Genomic DNA, 19,585 nt, shown 5'->3' on the forward strand with positions numbered 1-19,585 from the left:
TTAAGGCGGCATACGACAGTATCGACCGTACAAAGCTATGGAAAATCATGGACGAGAACGGATTTCCTGGGAAGCTGATCAGACTGATCAAAGCAACGATGGACGGTGTGCAAAACTGCGTAAGAGTTTCGGGCGAACTATCCAGTTCATTCGAATCTCGTCGGGGACTGCGACAAGGTGACGGACTCTCATGCCTACTCTTCAACATCGCTCTAGAAGGTGTAATGCGACGAGCCGGGGTACGATTTTAACGAAATCCGGTCAATTTGTGTGCTTTGCGGACGACATGGACATTATCGCAAGAACAATTGAAACGGTGGCAGAACTATACACCCGCCTGAAACACGAAGCAGCAAAGGTCGGACTGGTGGTGAGTGCGTCAAACACAAAGTACATGCTAGTAGGCAGAACCGAACATGACAGGATTCGTCTAGGAAATAATGTCACGATAGACGGGGATACTTTCGAGGTAGTGGAGGAATCCGTTTACCTTGGATCCTTACTGACGGCTGACAACAATGTGAGTCGTGAAATACGAAGGCGCATCATGAGTGGAAGTCGTGCCTACTACGGACTCCAGAAGAAACTACGGTCAAAAAAGATTCACCCCCGCACCAAATGTACCATGTACAGAACGCTAATAAGACCGGTGGTCCTCTATGGACACGAGACATGGACTATGCTCGAGGAGGACCTGCAAGCACTCGGAGTTTTCGAGCGACGTGTGCTAAGGACGATCTTCGGCGGTGTGCAGGAGAACGGTGAGTGGCGGCGAAGAATGAACCACGAGCTCGCTGCACTCTACGGCGAACCCAGCATCAAGAAGGTGGCCAAAGCCGGTAGGATGCGGTGGGCAGGGCATGTTGTAAGAATGCCGGACAACCAGTGTTGGCAAAATCAGAAATCAATTGATATTTTTCCGCTCTCATGCGCTCGCAATATCAGGCGTGATATTGGAACAAAATATCATGCTTGATATTGATTTTACAAGCTCCTTTGATATTGCGAGACTATTCACAACGTGCAAAAATCAAGCTGAGAGTTGACTCAACACAAAAATTATTCAATTGTACATCGTTTTCTTAGAAAGAGAAAGCATAGTTTGCCATCTCTTTTTAATCCTCACCGATGGCAGACACGAAGGGACTGCTGCAAGCCGTTATGGAAGTTTCGGTTGTATTCGGGTGTAAAGCAAAACATCATTAAACTCAATCTCACCACAGTTTGGTGAGATTTGCAGTTGGTGAGTTTTGTTAGCTTGGTATTCCGAGCTGCGAAATCACAGCTTGCAAAATCAACCGCAGTAGCTTGCTTGTTGATTTTTGTCTACGAATATCAAGCGTGATCTTGGGCGTTGGTGAGATTTGATTTTTTGATATTTTCCCAACACTGCAAAGTTGGTGTTCGTTACTGATCCGGTTAGCACAAGAAGGCGTGGAGCGCAGAGAGCACGATGGGCGGACCAGATAGAGCGTGATCTAGCGAGCATTGGACATGACCAAGGAAGGAGAGCGGCAGCCACAAACCGAGTATTGTGGCGTACTATTGTTGATTATGTCTTATCTTAAATGTGATGTTGTACACATAAATGTATGTATGTATGTTTTTAATATGTAATGTAAAAAAATCGCATTTTCAAGAGTATATTTTTATACATTGATTTCTCGTATACAGTATATTCTAGGCACTTTTTTCAAAATTTTATAGCGCCCATTTTTGCCGAAGCAACTACAGGGCTGGTAGTGGGTATGTTATATAAAAGTAGTGACTTTACCGACTAAACTTCCAATCTTCCGTTGATTGCTATTTGAGAAATTTGTCATGCTTCTTGAAAATAAAACGAATGGTTGAAGGACCCCCCCCCCATACATTTGATCTCGTAAAATAAATATGAATTGACTAAGCAAGAGCACGGTCTAATTCAAACCTCCATTTCCTGAATCTGCACTCTTTTGTCTACCTCTATTTTTAGTAAACAAATAATTTAATCAGTTGATAGTACAGCAGATCGCGAATTGGAGATAAGATCGCACAGAGAAAAATGCCACGGATTAAAAAAAAATACAATTTTAAGACAATCAATTGTAAAGATCTAGTATATAGATGAAGCGATGCGTTTAGCAACGTAAAAAGCTGCAGCCTAGAATTAAATGTAGATCTAAGTTAGCCATGATTATTTTAATAAAATTATTGTTCTCTTCTTTGTAGTCGCTATAATAGACTGGTCGCCATGTACTTTGTTCCATGCCTCCCAAGAATAGACACCTCAAACATAGAAAAAAATCATAACACATATACAGGCTGACTGGTAATTCGTGTTACACCCGAAAGGAGGTGAAAGTAGACCACATTTGCAGCAAAAAATTGTACGGAAACATAGGTCGAAAAATCATTCCTTTCTCGGGCACTCGCGAATATTACCAAAGCCCACCGGGGAGTAAGCATTGCTTGGCTACTATGATCAATCTTTGTTTGCTAACCACTCTATTCAATTGGCGCCACAGGCTTACTTTCGGATGGATTTGATCAGGTTCTAACCGTTTAATGTTACATTTAAATGTAATAGAAACAGAGGTTCGAGAACGTAAGTAGAGGTAGGTCGGCCACACACAACGGAAGGGCGGAAACGAAATCTGCAAGCAAACATCACAGCAGAGGTCGACCTAGAGGCTTGTGGCGGCGAAGCAATTAAAAACGTTGACCGAAATTTGACCTGGGCGGCCGTGTAACATTTTTGGTTGCTTATGAATACCCGAGCAATATGAGACATTTTGAATCAATATAAAATTAATTGCTCACACTAACTCGGTAAGGAATAATTTTTCAACCTACCTTGTCATTCAGCTTTTTGCTGCAAATGTGGTCAACTTTCACCTCCTTTCGGGTGTAACACGAATTACCAGTCACTTTGTTTATATATAACATATAACAACGGCCCAAGAACTTTATTCATGGGCTATTGCTAAGCTAGATTCAAAAATACACTATAACTTTTTTTTCGGAATCCGATTACAATAAAATGGAAAGAAATTTGAAAACCCGTTTAGCACGTGTGCACCAAATTTTGGGAAAAATCATTCCATAGTTTTAAGCCTCAAAACTAAAAGTATATTTTTTGTCAAACGGTATTAATTTTTTACGGAAGAAAAATGTGTGATATTGTAATTAAAGAAAAGAAAGTCTTGATGTTTTACTTATTTTTCTTCGTCCTCGTCATTTTTTGAAGGATTTAAGTACTTCTCCCGGAATTTATATACCAAAATGAATTATGTTAATGTTTAAAGCCACGTAGACTTTAATGGGGAAGGGAAGTCCAGCAAAAGTTTACGCTCGGTAAAAATATTTTAAAATTTTATAAAAGTATACTAGGGGAGAGGATAGCAATCTGCAATGTCTAAAAATTTGTCTATGTGGTTTATGGACAGCCCCCGACACACAGTGCACACTGGGCAAAAATTGACAAAACCGCGACTAAATTGATTATCTCGGCTGCCAAACGGTTTCCATCAACATATCGCAGAAGAAAAACTCTGTTGAATCGATTGGTGGGGTTCTCGTTGGCCGGAGACTTTTGTATACTGAGATAGAGGGCCGGGATCAACCCGAGCCCAGGTAAAGTAGGAAATGCCAATATCTATCGTCATAATGTTATACTTTACTTAACGTAAAGGGTGTCCACGATGAAATTGCCACACACAAAATTGATTCGCAAAATTCGAGTTTTCATCCGATTGCCATAAAATTTTCAGGGATTGAGAAATAACTATTAAACTTCATTTTACCATTTTACTCGTATTTTATTTACAGTCCATACGCAAATGCCCGCACCTTGGCCTTAACCCCGGCCATAAGATTCTGCACAACCTGTTAATCAACCGTTTTTTGCATGTAAACCCATACTTTCTTCAGTTCCTCGACTGTCTTCACTACCTTAGGTCGTTTAAGAAGGTGCTGCGATTATGAAGCCCAGTACTTCTCGATGGGACGGAGCTCCGGAGTGTTGGGAGGGTTGAACATTTTCGGCACGAAATTGACCTTATTGTCCGCATACCACTTCAGCACGTCCTTGGAGTAGGGGCATGAGGCCAAATCCGGCCAGAAGATTGTTGGGACGTTGTGAGCCTTCAGGAGAGGAAGCAGTCGCTTCTGGAGGCACTCTTTTATGTACACCTGTCCGTTCATCGTGTCCTGGGTCACGAAAGGTGCACTCCGCTTCCCGCACGTGCAGATGGCTTGCCAAACCAGGAATTTCTTCGCAAATTTGAACGTCTTCTGAGTGCGGACATGCTCCGGAACGCTGAACTTATCCTTGGCCGTGAAAAACAGGTTGCCGGGGATCTGTTTGAAGTCGGCCTTCACATATGTTTCGTCGTCCATGATGCAGCATTCAACTTTCGTCAGCATGTTGAGGTACAACTTCCTGGCACGGGTTTTGGCGGACTTGTTCTGCTTCTCGTCGCGATTAGGGGCCTTTTGTACCTTGAACGTTCGAAGCCCAGTCTTAGTTTTGGCCTTCTGGACAAAACTTCGGCTTAGGTGCAGCTTCTTAGCCACATCCCTAACGGAGGCGTTCGGATTTCGGTTGAAGGCGCGGTTGTGATTTTTGGTGTTGTACGGAATACTTTTTCCTTCACTTCTGGGCTTCCGATCGGTGGTCAACCGTTCCTCGAACCGCTTAATCACTCGCGACACCGTGGAATTCGCGATTCCCAACGTTTTAGCGATGGAACGATGCGAGAGATCCTTGTTCTCGTGATGAATGCGCAAGATTTTATCACGCACGAGCTGTTCTTTCGACTCCATTTCCGCGAGTTTTGATCACAGGACTTTAAAACTTGCAGGATGTAAATAATGCACTATGAACTAAATCCACCCAAATTTTCATTAAATTCTACCCAACGGTTAAAAAGTTAGAGCAATTTCATAGTGTGGCAATTTCATCGTGGACACCCTTTATATTACTGGAAATTGATAGTTCTAAGTATATATGGTGTAAAGACACTATATACGCCCTCAGGGAAACTCTACTGGCCTATAAGAGGATCCGGAACGACCGATAAAGTGGCCACATTATAAAAAAATGCAATAGAACCTTGTGATTTTTTCTCTGTTGTTCAGAATCAAGAGATCAAAGCGTTTTTAATATGGAAACTATATTTTGGGGTATAGTGGTCATATTCTGGTTCTCCGGATAATCTGGATTGACCGATAAAGGGTCACATTATAAAAATTGTCCTCGAACCTTGCGGTTTATTCTATATTGTTCAGAATCAAAAGATGAAAGCGTATTTAACTAGGAATACATATTTTGGAATATAGTGGCCATATCCTGATTCGCCAGATAATCTGGATTGATCGATAAAGTGGTCGTGATTCTGAACAAACAACAGTTCTAGAATAATTTTTATAATGTGGCTACTTTGTCGGTCAATCCAAATTATCCGGAGAACCAGGATATGGCCACTTACCAAAATTTTAATTCTATATTAAATTCGCTTTGATCTCATGATTTTGAACAAACCTAGACAAAATCGCAAGGTTCTAGGACAATTTTTATAATGTGGTCACTGTATCGGTCGTTCCGGATCCTCCTATAGGCCAGTAGAATTTCCCTGAGGGCGTATATAGTGTCTTTACACCATATATGCTTAGTACTATCAATTTACAGTAATATACGTTAAGTAAAGTGTAAAATTATGTCGATCGATAGTGGCATTTCCTACTTTATCGGGAACTCGGATTGATCCCGGCCCTCTATCTCAGTACGCAAAAGTCTCCGGCCAACGAGACCACCACCAATCGATTCAACAGAATTTTTCCTTTATGAATATGTATAACATGTTGACTGAAACCGTTTGGCAACCGAGATACTCAATTTAGTCGTGGTTTTGTACATTTTTACCCAGTGTGCAGTGGGACGAAATCAAAAATAATGGGACATGGCTATTTGCGACGAAACAATTGAGGGTAACATTTTGATGTGTTTTAGAATGTTTCTTCATTTTTTGAGTACTTTAATTGAGAAGTGAACATTTTTGATTAAGGGGGGTATACGCTAAGATAAAAAAAAATATATTTTTTATGTCTTGTTGAAATTGATGAACATCTATGGAAACATTGTAGATAAAGTCATTTTAAGAAACTTTGTCGAAGACGTCAATCTTCTATCTCTCCAGTGGACGAAGTTATAGGGTGAAAATAGAGTACTAACACTAGTACCCCCTTGAAAACTTTTTTTTACCATAAGTTTTTAGTTTGATTTTTGTTTTTCAATTTTATCAATGTTCTACAAAGTTGTAAGTGCTCTAAAAATGCATATTTTTACTTAACAAAGAAAATCGCTATCTCTGCATGTAAAGGATTTACACACGTTTTTATAATTTTTCAACACTAACTTTAAAGGGGTGTATCTAGCAGGTTAGCAGATATTAGCAGCTAATCTCGGCTTAATTCCGTTCAGCAACTTATACCCTACTGTTACATATACAATTCAAAGGGGGATCCAAGGAGATGCCTAATGATTTTTTTAATAAAGTACCTCAATGTTTTGTTACGTTTTGCATTAAAGAGGGTTGTAGCTTCGACAAAGTTGTTTGGTATAGTATTCTCAATCTAAGTCCAAGTTTTGGTGAAATTTGAGCAATATTTGGATTTTTGGTAAGCAACCCAAGTAACCATAGGCACGTTATTTCGCCTATACAGTATTACAGCTATACAGTACTTTGGCTATACAGTATTACAGCACTTACAACTTTGTAGAACATTGAAAAAATTGTAAAATTCACACTAAAAAGTTATGATAAAAAAACGGTTTTTAAGTGGGTACTACCGTTTGTACTCCATTTTCACCCTAATAACTTCGTCCACTTGAGAGATGGAAAATTAACATCTTCGACAAAGTTTCTTAAAATGACTTCATCTACAATGTTTCCATAGATGATCATCAATTTCAACAAGACATAAAAAAATATATTTATTTATCTTAGTGTATGCCCCACTTAAGCAACAAATTTCACCACTGCAATAAAGTGTTTCAAAATTGAAGAAACATTCTTAATAGTTTCGTCGCAAATGGTCATGTCCAACTTTTTTTGATTTCGTCCCACTGTGCGACAGCTGAATTGAATGTTGCACCCAGCTTGTAGGTTACTCAAAGATTTCGTTAGTCACAGCTGCTGTGACTCGATGGAGCTGCATTGTGAACTACCTTGCTGTAGGGTTTTTGATCTAATTTCCGTCCTACTAAGCATAACCCACGCTTTACCTTTCTTTCTTGAATGGTTTTTAACAATAAATTAAATGTTTCTATCAAAGATGACTTCTAAATTTATTCCCCTTTCCATACGTACCGTTGAATTTGATTCCAAATTCGTCCTACGAGTTTCAATTCCGTCCAAACACATTGAGACGCCATTGGAGTTTCTTCGTCCTACTGACGAGGGTACAAAAAGCGAGTTCGCTAGGAGCGCTTCTTTTGTTTTGACAACAATGAGTGTACATATTCTCACAATACGCTTTAATAGGCATTGTGTTGTAGCTTGTGAACTAACGCATCGGTACAAATGTATTACTGATTTGTGCACGGTGAAATCATCAAATCATACAAATCATACTGATGTGTTCTGCTCAATACAACGGAAATGGACGATTACGACGAAGTAGCGCTCTACCTTATAACGTTTTTTTTTATATTTTGAGGAAAATTTATTATTATTTTTTCTAAAAAGGCAAACCAGTTTCCTACAATTTTATCCCATGAGATGTCATAAGATGAGCCGTATTCCACTTTTTTTATTTATTGAAAAATATCGAATACGCCATGACGAGGCTCGGTAGCTCAGTGGTTACCGTTTCTGCTTACTGAGCAGAAGGTCGGGAGTTCAATCCCAGGCCCGTCCCCTTCCTTGCAATTTTTCACTTTGCCTTATTCTATACCCACTAGATTTTAATGAAAACAAATTCTTCTTTCACACCGATCGCATCACTTACCACAGTGTGGGTCCTGGTCTAAAAATAGAAATTGGATGAGTGCACGCGTGTGTGTGTGTGTGTGTGTGTGTGTGTGTGTTTGTGTATTATAATCGCTCTACCAAAAAAACGATCCCTGCGTGTGTGTGCGTGCAACCTTTCCCCACATCCAACATCCCAGTGATTTCTCGTGGAAGCGCAGAGGATTTCTCGGTTTCCTTCACAGCGAGTACCACGTCAACACATTCCTTCCCATTCCCTAGTTGACCTGCATTCGGACACGGCCGGCGCTGGTATTGCTAAATATTAGATCTTCAGTTCTTACACATTGAGGATGAATGTTAGTCCCAAACATCATCTGTTGGTTCTCTGTGTAATTGCAGCTGATCTGGTAATAACAGAGCAGCAACCGTGGGCGATCAAGCTGATTTTTTTTTTTTTTTTTTTTTTTTTTTATTGAAAAATATCGAATACGCCATTTTGAAAAAAATTAGGCGAGAGTCAAAATTAGGCGAGAGTCAAAATGGCCGAGTTCCAACACAAACTTGGCTCATTGCCCCTAGCGAAAAATTAGGCGAAGTTACATTGTAACATTGAAATTGAAACCTTAGACAATTTGTTCTGTACAGTTATTCAGCGTTGACTTGGAGCTCTTGATAATATGGCTAGAAAAATATGGTTTGCTGAAAACAAAATGTGTGAAATTTCCTTTTAGCATACTAACTTAGCATACTAACCAACCGGTGAATACTCGTGTTTATTTCAGTTACCGTGGGGACGTAATTTTTGATTAGCCCCGGTCCCTTTCAAATTGTATCATTATTTATGTACGGTCCTTATATTTGAAATGACGTTTCACATTCATCTAGTGATGGCCGATTTTCATTCGAATAATTGATTAATCGATTAACGAACCGAAAAGTAAAATATTTGTAATCAGTTATATCGTGCCGATATAAGAATTAACATCTCCAAAGGATCATCACCGATCATTTCAAACATGTGCTGCACTCTCATTGGTTGAAAAATGGCAGCACAGCGAACAAAAACAAAATCGATTAGTTGTTAATCGAGTAATTAAAAAATGGGACATCTCTGATTTTGGTGTGATTGTTTGGATAAAAATGAGCGCAAAATTTCATCTCTACCGAGGGGGCAGCAAAACCACAAAATTACCTTGAATACGGGGGGTATTCATTGGATGAAAGGGACCGTGAAAAAGGACACTAAAATAGAAAGTTTTTCTTCCGACAGTTTCATCTTAGTATTCATCTTTGTACTAACTATGAACAAAGAACATTTATCTAGCGATGAGTCTTAAATAACATATGTAGAATCGATTAAACATAAACTGACCGCTACTAGACGGATCTTGTCTCGTCGCTGAACAAATTTTCCCAAGACAGGAATCTAATGTCGAATGACAGGCCTCAGATATACCAAAAAGAACATTTTATACCAAGTGAGTCCATTTATATGGTCTTGCCCAGATGAAGAACGTTGCTGAATACAAAAACATCGAACAGGTAACGATCGTGAGTTATCACTAGAACTTTATTTGAACTCTGGAACCACCTAGAGAGTCAATTCCGAACCGAAACGTTCCGATGTCAAATAGGTCTTATCCAGTTGAACAACTTTGCTGAAGACATGAAACTACTATCTGGTTACGTGCCTGAGTTGCCAAATGAACAACAATGACACACAATTCCGAGCTAAACTGTTCACAGTGAGATGGGTCTTGTCCAGCTGAACAACTTTGAAGAACGCATACATTTTCTATTGTGTCACGATCCTGGTTTATCACTGGAACAACATTATTTGTACTCTGGCACCACCAAACGAGTCAATTCTGAACTAAACTGCCTATTGCCTTATTTAACTGAACAACGTCGCCGAGTACTCAGTGCTCGACTCGAATGCTCGTGTATGCTCATTTTTGCATTATTCGAACGATAATTCACAAAACATACATGAGCTTTAATTTGAAATGCATTCGTAGCGTTGTGTGTGTGTGTGTGTGAGCGCGTAAAAATGCATGAGAATCTCAAGCGTGAATGAATGAATGAGATTTGAGAATGATTTTCCGAACACTGGCTGACTGGAAGGTTTAGCAAGTTAGTAAAAACTGGCATAGGAACTATACAATTTATCTTACACTTAATATGATACAAATGCTCATACAACTTATGATTCTGTATGTTCATTGTTTCACGATTCCATGATCTCTTGACACCTCCGTAATTCGAATTTGTTAGGAGAGCTATCTTTTCTCCTTTTGTGTGTTTTTGGGGATTGTTGCTAATCCAGGAATAAATAGATGTACCTGTTAGGGTTCCCATTTCAAATTAGAATGAAAAAGACACGTACCCTATGTTGTTTGCCATTATGCACTGTTGATAGTAGACAAATGTGTACAATTACAATGTTATGACCTCTCCGCCATGAACAAGGTGAGTGCAATGCCCTCGGCATCCCTTACAATTCCCGACGTTTCCGAACAGCACGGAACGGAAGCTGGGAAATTATTATGACGATTTAATCATCTCTAATGTGACAAGGCAACCCACTTGCCCCATTACCCCACATATAATCAAAGCACTTTCTTCAACTCTAACGTGTCCCACCGGATGGCAGGTGATACACTTCTTTACAACACACAACGGGACAGACACACGTATACATCCGACCTATCCTTTTAGTCTTTCTTCCTCCGCAGCACCCAACCAACCAAACACCGATGGAGCAACCGTTTTCCGGCTTTCAACGTGCTCCACCATCTACAACGGAGAAGCACCACACGATACCGAATTGTATATATATGCATGTACATAGCTGCCTATATTTGAACTTCCATCCATCGTTCAACCCAAACGGCTTCACACCATTTATATTACCCCATGCGCTCCCAAACAACCCATACTCCGTCTCCATCTCAGTTGGCGCGTTTCTTTCCCGTTTACCAGTTCGCTTCGCGCTCTGGTGGTATCGGTAACAAGCGAGTAAGCTATCAGGTTCCCCCTGATATAGGGTTGCTAGATAGTACCAAGCATGTTTTATTCGAAGGGAATCACGGTTGGTAACCCTATCCCGCCGAGTGGGATGAGACAGTTAACCACCCACCACCCACTCCGGGTAGGTTTCTTCTCTTCTACATCCCAGCCGTCCTCGTCAGTGTCGGATCCGTCAGCATTCCTTATTTTCTCCTGTAATCTTGGACATGCGCACCTTGCAGCTGTCAAAAAATCTGACAATTCGGGATGTGTAAGTGTGCAGCAAACTCACTCGGACTCGGACTCGAACTCGCCCGTGTCGCGTCTCTTCGTATGGAGAGGAACACGAGCATACGTGTGTCTGTGCGCTGCTTTTCTTTCTCGGGAAATTCCCAACACAGCGGATTTCATAGATCCATTTTCCCGTATTCCGTCCATCCATAAATCCGACTTCATCGACATCAGCATCAACCGTCAGCCCAGTTCCGCTTACTTATTTGTGTCCTCTGAGCTGTCCCCGTGGACCGATAGGATCTGGTATCGTCGAAGGCAATCGAAACGCAACGGGATCGAAGTGAGCCGTGCGGAAGGCACCGAGCAGTCTGGAAACAAAATTCCATAATACGGCAAAGTGCAGTGTGCTGTGGCAGTTTTGCAGAGTTCTTTTTTTATTATTTGTCCCCAAGTTCGATCTGAAAGTGAATTTTCCGACGGCCGGGAAAATCTCAAGCATAATGAACGGAAGTGACCCCCGGGCAGCATCCGGTTACTCTTATTGACAAATCAAGGATTCTTTATTTTTCCTCCGGAAGATAATCATTTTCTCGCATGCTTTTATGCAATTAGTGATGCAAGTGTTCGGTTTTTGCTCTGCGTTTGTCTCATAAAAATCGAAGAAATGTGATGGAAATACACTAAGTATAAACATTGCTGAAGACAAAATGTACTGGACCAGTGGGAAAGTAGCAAGGATTGATGATCATAAAAATTATAAATTAATAAGAATCTAAAATGGACGTTCATCAACAACGTACGCATAGGAGCAGGGTTCGGGAAAGCATCCTAGTCGTCGTCACAGGGAAAAAGGACGAAGTAGGCGATGACATGGGGGTATAAGAAGCATATAGCGACCGAAGCGAAGGGTCCTGCGATTATAGAGGTGTGCGTTGAACGCGTGCACATGTGTCCGTTAGTAGGCCGTGCGTCGTGTTTATCAACATTTCATGAAGTGCGAGGAACGGATTTGGATACCTTTTTCACACCACCTTTTTTTTCCTCGGGAGAAGTGATTTAGTTATAGGTGGCAAAACGAGCAACAGAGGACGGCCCGCAAGTGCGTGTTTAATGCGACTGAAGAATTGATTGGTCCTTCGGTACGAGTGGAACGCGGCAGTGATTTTGATTTTATCCCCCTTATATTTGTTGCTACACGACCGAGCAGAGGATTCTTAACCGACGGCGAAACGGAGAGAGTGTGGCATTCACGTTTTTAATGGTTTCTGAATTCCCACGTTGAAAATTAACGGAAATTCGTCAGATTGGCTGGGAATCACAGACAGGGGGCCCCCGTCAAAGTGTCAGTTGTTGGAAGCGGCGGCCCTGGCAATAAGATTTGGCGACGGGAACGGATAGTGATGACGGAGCCCGATTCGGACGATGTGGCGTTTCTCACAGGTGATTGATGGGATGTAATAACTGTATAGTTGTAGTGGAATTAGTGGAACGACGATAAGTTTGATCGTTTATGTGGGCTACTATTGCACGAATGGATAATTACGATTAATGGGCCTTATAAGAAAAAAAATGGCACAAGAAGCAATTAAACTGGGACTTAGGTTGTTTTATGTCAATGAACCTAAAATACAGGAAATAATAATTTACATCCTTAGTTGACTTCTTATTGTTGTTTATTTTATTATTATTTCAAGCTATTGGTTAACCACTGACCACGGTTTTTTTTCAGATCAAAGCGAAATCCTACTGAAATGCGAATTTAGTAATATAAAGTTTGAAATTAAGAAAATGACCGCCAGAAATTAACATTCCATTATTGTCAGATCATCTGTACCGTAGACTAGCGCTAATCTGAAAGACACTGATTGCGTAGTAACGGGGTTTAATTTTAATTTTAAGTAACCGTATGACCGTATGAGCATCAGAAAAGTATGTTTTGGTAGCCTTATTTGATATTTTTCGTTTCATAATTCAAATTGAAAAGTATTCCAGGGTGGCCAGTCAATAACGCTTTTGGAATTCCCGGTTTTCCCAGCTCATATCTTAAAAATATCCCGGGTTAATATTCAACAAAAAATTAAATTGAACACATTTTTTAGGTTATTTGTTTGAAAATTATCTCTCAAAAGCAAAACTACAGGAAGTATTTTTTAAAGCTGAAGGTATAATTCAACTCTATCAGTCACCAAATTTATTCAAAACCAATCAAGAATCTGAAACATCTATTTGAATCACTTTTTAAAGCTCGATACCTGAGAATCCTGAGAATAACCCTGGAATTTTAGGTAAAATTTAAAACGAATCAAAGTGTTTATTTCTATAAAATACTTACGGGATTCCTTCATTATTAATGAAAGGAGAATAGCAGAATTTCAAAATATTCATAAGAAATTGTTAGATGAATTTGAAGGAATTTCTGTGGAGAAGAAATTGAGTTTTCAAAAGAATCCTTTAAATTTGTCGAACCTCTTAACGGAAGCCCTTTACGAAGTGCTTCGAGTGGGTTGGTTTATTTACTTTAAATTCCGTTATAATTGTTTATCTTTTGACAGATACGCGTATTTCGTCTACTACTTGCAGACTTCATCAGTGCCAAGTAGTGGTGTTGAGTACTTGGCACTGATTTAGTCTGCAAGTAGTAGACGAAATACCCTTATCTGTCAAAAGATAAGCAATTATAACGGAATTTAAAGGAAATAAACCAACCCAATCAAAGCTCAAAAGAAGCTATAAAGAAAATTTCAAGGAAAAGTTCTACTTTATTCTGAGGAGTATTGTATGGGAATTGTCAGGGAAATGACAAATGAAGTTTCAGGAGAACTCTAAAATTATTATGATGATAAGAAACATAATTTTAAGTGTACTGGGGTTAATTTCAAAGGAAGTTTCATAAGAGACTTGCAATAAAATTGATTAAAAAAAAATGGCTTCTAATAATGCTGCAAGGGGTTTTTGAAGAAAATTTAATAAATTTCTGATAAGAGTTTTGATTAAAATTAAAAGAAAACTTTGAAACAAAGTTGAAAGTAATCAAATTCTCACAAGAATTCCAATCAAATTCTAAATAAAATTCAAAGAAAATTTTAAGTTTCTATTTTTTAACATAGGACTACGTCTTTCGGGAAGGGTGCCAATCCAAGGAAATGCAACGAAAATTGGTCAGACTTTAAATGGTAATAAATTGGCCAATAATCAATGGATTTTGATTACTGTATGTCGATCGATTCGGCAGTTTCATAAAATTTGTGTGGTATGTCACACATTATAAATGTTAAATATTTAAATAGCTAAAAAATAGGAAATATGGAAACATGCAAATTTCTCATACATTTTCTTCGACCGCAAGGTGCTCAACCCTAAAGGCCCACGCACATTAGATCCGGATCGGACGTGTTAAGTGACAGCTAAATCTACTGTCTAACTGTCAAATTTACGTCAACTCAACGCAAACGGATCTAATGCGGGTGGCCCTTAACACAACCATCAGAAAGCTGGTCCCTAACAACACAAGCCGAAGCCGCATAGTCATTCAGCGTTGCACGCTGGACGGATCGACCTCGAACTTGTTCGCTGCAGCGTGGACACCGCAGCATTTTTTTTTCTATTCATTCGCCGACATCAGCTAAATACAGAAAAAAAGGAGGGGCCTAGAATGATAATCCAAATGATTAAGCAAGCGAAACGTAGAAGGTTTGACTGCCGATTGATAAACAGGGGTGTTCGTTGCGTCGCACACTGAAAACTAAACTAACTCAGAGAGTGAATTACTTTTACTCAGTTGTGAGACACTTTTACTCATTCGTATGAAAAATTGTCTTAAAACGTAGCTTATTCAACGCATGAGTAACCTACGATTTAAAAAAAATCTCCATACGAATCAGTAAAAGAGACTTACATATCTCTGAGTAATATTGGAATCCAAATTGCATATGCCGAGTCGGCAGCCACCCAATTGCGTTGTCTTTCCTGCTGATTTGAGGTCGGGCTGGATTGTTTGAGACGTTTACGTTTAGCCTATTTTTAGCGTCTGTAATATAACAAAAGTATACTGTAAAGTTATGTAAAATATAAAGTTGAAAAGATAACTGTTACACACTGACCCTATTAGCACTCAAACTAAGATCTTTCTGAGTAAATCTTGAGAAATCTTAGAATTTTTTTCCCAACTGTTTCAAATTTAAACCCAATGGTCTTCCTGTGACGTTTACAAAAATAACCTCGGCAATTTTTTTGCCTGCTTTTGGCGACAAAGTGGTTTTCACTACATGCACTACGTTTCCTAGGAGAAACCTGCGTCAGATAAAAATTTGCAAATTTTTATGATTACCTATCTATAAACCCGCACATCTTTGACTGTCGAGTTTGGTTTGAAATTCTTGTTAACTGAGGTTAACATAAACATCTTGCTTCTGGATATTTGTGAACCTCAACTTTCATAAACTGCTCCCTTTTTTTACCGGTAAACTGCTCCCTTTTTTATACCGGTAAAGTCGTACTCACGATTTTTTTTAGGTGGCGAACTCTCATTTTTACCATGCTCATGCCCTCGATCACATTTCATAAGGGAAGCGTAAAAGAGAAAGAGATATCACTATACCTGTTTTCTAAGATATAGAGTGGGATTTGTTCCACCAACAACTCGATGAAACAGCTTATAGAAGTTACATTCAAATTCAAAGCCCTGTTGTTCCTTGATTTCCTTGAACTTCGATGAAATTCTTCGAACTTTCTTGATGTTCTTTGACAGTCTCTGAGTTTGGCTTTTTTTCCTGAAATTCTCAGATATTTCTTAAAGTTCACAGTACTTTCCAAATTTTAATAAAATTTCCCTGTGGTTCACATACCATCCTAAAGTTTGCCAAAATGTCTTAACGTTTAAAGAACTTTTTGCAGAGCATCATTGAAATTCATATAATGTTGCTATAGTTCACAGAACTCTTTTGAAGTTCGTAGAACTTACCAGAACAACATTGAACTCCCCAGAAGCTCACAAAACGTCCCTGAAGGTCGAAGCACATCTTTAAAGTTTGAATAATTTTCCTGAAGTTTGTAGAACTTCCCTGAAGTTCAATGAACTTATCTGAAAGTTGTTGAATTTCTCTGCTTTATTGGAGGAAATTATTTAAAGTTTGCAGTACTTTCCTAAAATTCACTACAGTTCCCTATAGTTCGCAGAATTTCCTAGAAGGTCGCTGAACCTTCCTGAAAATTTCCATGGACAAAATATGGGAACTGCAATGAAGCTCTAGCAACTCTGTAGTTATTCAAGTTGAGGGCTACCTAAACTCACTGCGCAAGAGTAGCTAACCTTTTGTGAGTTTTATTGCTGTATTATCGGCATTATCGGTTAAACGATTTTCAAAAAATTTCGTCATGGTTGCCAGAATTTATTTTCGATCTCGTCGTTGAGTCAAACATATCTGTTTATATTTAAAAATTCAAGCAAATTTTCCGCCCCTCAGGATGATTTAGTGATAAATACCACCTTCGCCAGCTGCTGAGTACAAGACACAAAACTTTCGGATCCTACTATCTCCTTTATTGAACTCCGGTAAAAGTCTTTCAACGATCGTCGCTACTAAAGTGGCTTCATTTTTTTACAGAGTCGCTTTTCGAAGCACGAAAAAAAAACACTCGAAATAGGACGAAAATCAATGCCTACTATTATTACGTGGCTGTCTCGGACTGTCCTGCTCGCTTCTTTCTCTTTTACTATTATGAGCGAAGAGAAATTAAGCAAGATATTGTGCTACGAACAAATATTAATTGATTTATCACAAAGTCGACAAAATCAATATGGATCTTACTTGTCAAAGAAAACTTCTTTAATGCCATTTGGATTAATGCAATCAACTTTTGAACCTTATTTGACTGCATTTGTTCAATTCGTAACAGTTGTATGGTCAATAGTCCATATACGCCTTCATAATCGGCTTCGTAAACTTCAAAAAACTTGTTCTCAAAAAACCCAAGATGAAATATTTTAAAACCATCACAGATTTGATTGTTAGGATCAATACTAACATCCTGTGAAGAAAAATCTGAGGTACATGAATGTTGCAAAAAAGTGCCTTCAGACATAGCGTGAAACCCGAAAAGGATGCACTTGCGTTAGTCTATGAGGTGACAAAATTCCACAAATACGGAAAATGTAGGTAATGTCGGCCTACATGCCCCTAATTTGGGCCCATACATAAATTCAGCAATCGACTAAATTTTCAATAGCGACCAAAAATATCCATTAGTACCATCCTAATGACGCGTTCATCTAGATACTCGGAAAAAAATCCGTTCCCGAAAACGGGAACGGACCGCGAACTAAAAATCACGGCCAGCTATCCAGAACAAAATTTTCTCAAATATACACCGTGAACTATGGTTCACGGCTGTGGTTCACGAATATGGGAACTCTTTTTTTCCCGTGTACAATTGATAAATAGCAGACTTTTAGCGATGCGCCCAAATTTGGGACATGTAGGCCGACATTACCTACATTTCTCCTGCTGACCGACCACAAGCCACTGCCGCTCATCTTCGGTTCTAAGAAGGGCTACACACTACGAACAGACTGCAACGCTGGGCTATACAATGCTTAACTACGACTACAAGATTCAGCATGTATGTACGAACAATTTTGGATGCCCAGATTTGTTGTCCCGGCTGATCGACCAAACCAACCAGAGGAAGAAATTGTAATCGCTGCACTCACCCTGGAAGAAGATTTATCAAGCATTCTTTCCGACACAACATTAAAAGTTCCGGTTTCTTTCGCAGCACTACAGAAGGTACATCTACAAACGCTACTCTCCAAACTGGTGCTAAGCATATCCGAGACAGTTGGCCTGTCTGCATCAAGAATCTCTCCGCTGTAGTTCAACCCTAATACCACAGACGTGAATCACTCAGCCTAGTTGATGGGTTTGTGATGTTCGGCGACAGAGTCGTGGTTCCCGACATGTTTCGACGACGGATGGACTGGCCTGGTATCAATAACGATATAATTGAGGATTACGTCGAACACCAACCAAGACGACGTTAGAATCGTGGCCCATTCTTTCTAAACCATGTTCAGGATTCACATCGACTACGCAGATCCAGTAGATGGAATCTACTTTCTAGTAATGGTAGACCCCACTCCAAATGGCCTGAGGTGCACGCAACCAAATCTACGACATCGAAAACCACAATCAAGCTGCTAAATCAATCCTTCGCAACGTTCGGCGTTCCAGAGGTAACCGTGTCTGACAGTTTTGAAGTCATGAATTTCAAGATGTCTGCACCCGTCAAGGGATCCGCCATATTCGCATTGCTCCGTATCATCCACAATCAAACGGGTTAGCCGAAATATTCGCGGACACATTGAAGAGAAGCCTCCGGAAAAATCGTTCCGGAGGAGAAACGCTTGAGGAACCACTAAACACTTTTCTGCAAGTATATCGCTCTGCACCAAATGGCGATCAGAGATGATGTTTGGAAGACCACTTCGTACCATATCGTTCAAACCAACCGAATCAAACTGGCACCAAATCCAGAGACAGAAACAGAATGACGCTTTCAACCAAAAGCACGGCCCAGTCCAGAGAGGTTTTCAGCACGGTGATTTCGTATATGTCAAGGTACATCGAGCGAATTTTTGGCAGTGGGAACCAGCAACCGTAATCGAGAAGATAGGAACCGTCAACTACAATGTGTCCCTTAAAGATCAACATTATCTGATACGGTCGCACGCCAACCAGCTGAAGACTCGTGTTCTAGAAAGCAGTCCAACAGTTCATCCGACTCCGCTTTCGATATTCTTCGATGGCTTTGGAGTAACAACTCTAATAGTGGTTCCAACTTACGATATACCTCAAGAGGATCCTACAGTTCCGCATGAAGAAGCACTGCAGTTCGAATAACCATTTCCAAATGATTCCAATTATCCCGATTTGTAACTTCCTCAAAGTTGTCCTTGCTCGCTTTCTACTCTCTATATACAATTTTCACACTGCCGTACTCTAACGGGACTATCAACTCTAAACTTTCATCTCCTCGTCTATCGTTTAAGTCTGTTATCTGACTCAAGAGCTTAGAAAAAATGTTTAAGATTTATACTTGAACCATTCTTAATTTTTGGAGCTAAGGATTTCTTTTCAAGATCCTAGAAGAAAATAAAGGTAAAGATTTCGGTCTTAACAAAACTTTTAGGATTATGGGCCTTAGTTGAATATTGAAGACCCCAGAATTGAAAATAAACCCCAAGTTCTCAAATAAAATCTTGGACTTAGAAATGTGGTCACAATCCTAGAAATAGAATATGTTTTCCAATAGAACCTGAAAAAATTCAACTTAAAGATCCTGGAAAAAAATTTCAAGGTATAAAACTTGGACACATTTTAGAGATCATCAGA

At 39.6% G+C, this 19,585-nt stretch overlaps 1 protein-coding gene across 3 annotated transcripts in view; it reads left to right on the forward strand.

Annotated features, from left to right (window-relative positions):
- LOC135697418 (endoplasmic reticulum aminopeptidase 2) overlaps window positions 1–19,585 on the forward strand; it is a 56,436-nt gene that overhangs the window by 24,568 nt on the left and 12,283 nt on the right. Inside the window, exon 1 of one of the 3 annotated variants that reach the window (XM_065217079.1) lies at window positions 11,307–12,635. The exons of the other annotated variants lie outside the window; for them this stretch is intronic. Within the exon in view, the coding sequence (XP_065073151.1) occupies window positions 12,596–12,635 (40 nt within the window). The 5' untranslated portion in view covers window positions 11,307–12,595. Of the gene's footprint in view, window positions 1–11,306; window positions 12,636–19,585 lie in introns of those variants that run through there. 3 annotated transcript variants of the gene reach the window in all.

This window comes from Ochlerotatus camptorhynchus, unplaced genomic scaffold, assembly GCF_037179485.1.
Source record: "Ochlerotatus camptorhynchus isolate MF236.1 unplaced genomic scaffold, CSIRO-AGI_Acam_v1.1 ptg000070l, whole genome shotgun sequence".
NCBI lineage: Eukaryota > Metazoa > Arthropoda > Insecta > Diptera > Culicidae > Ochlerotatus > Ochlerotatus camptorhynchus.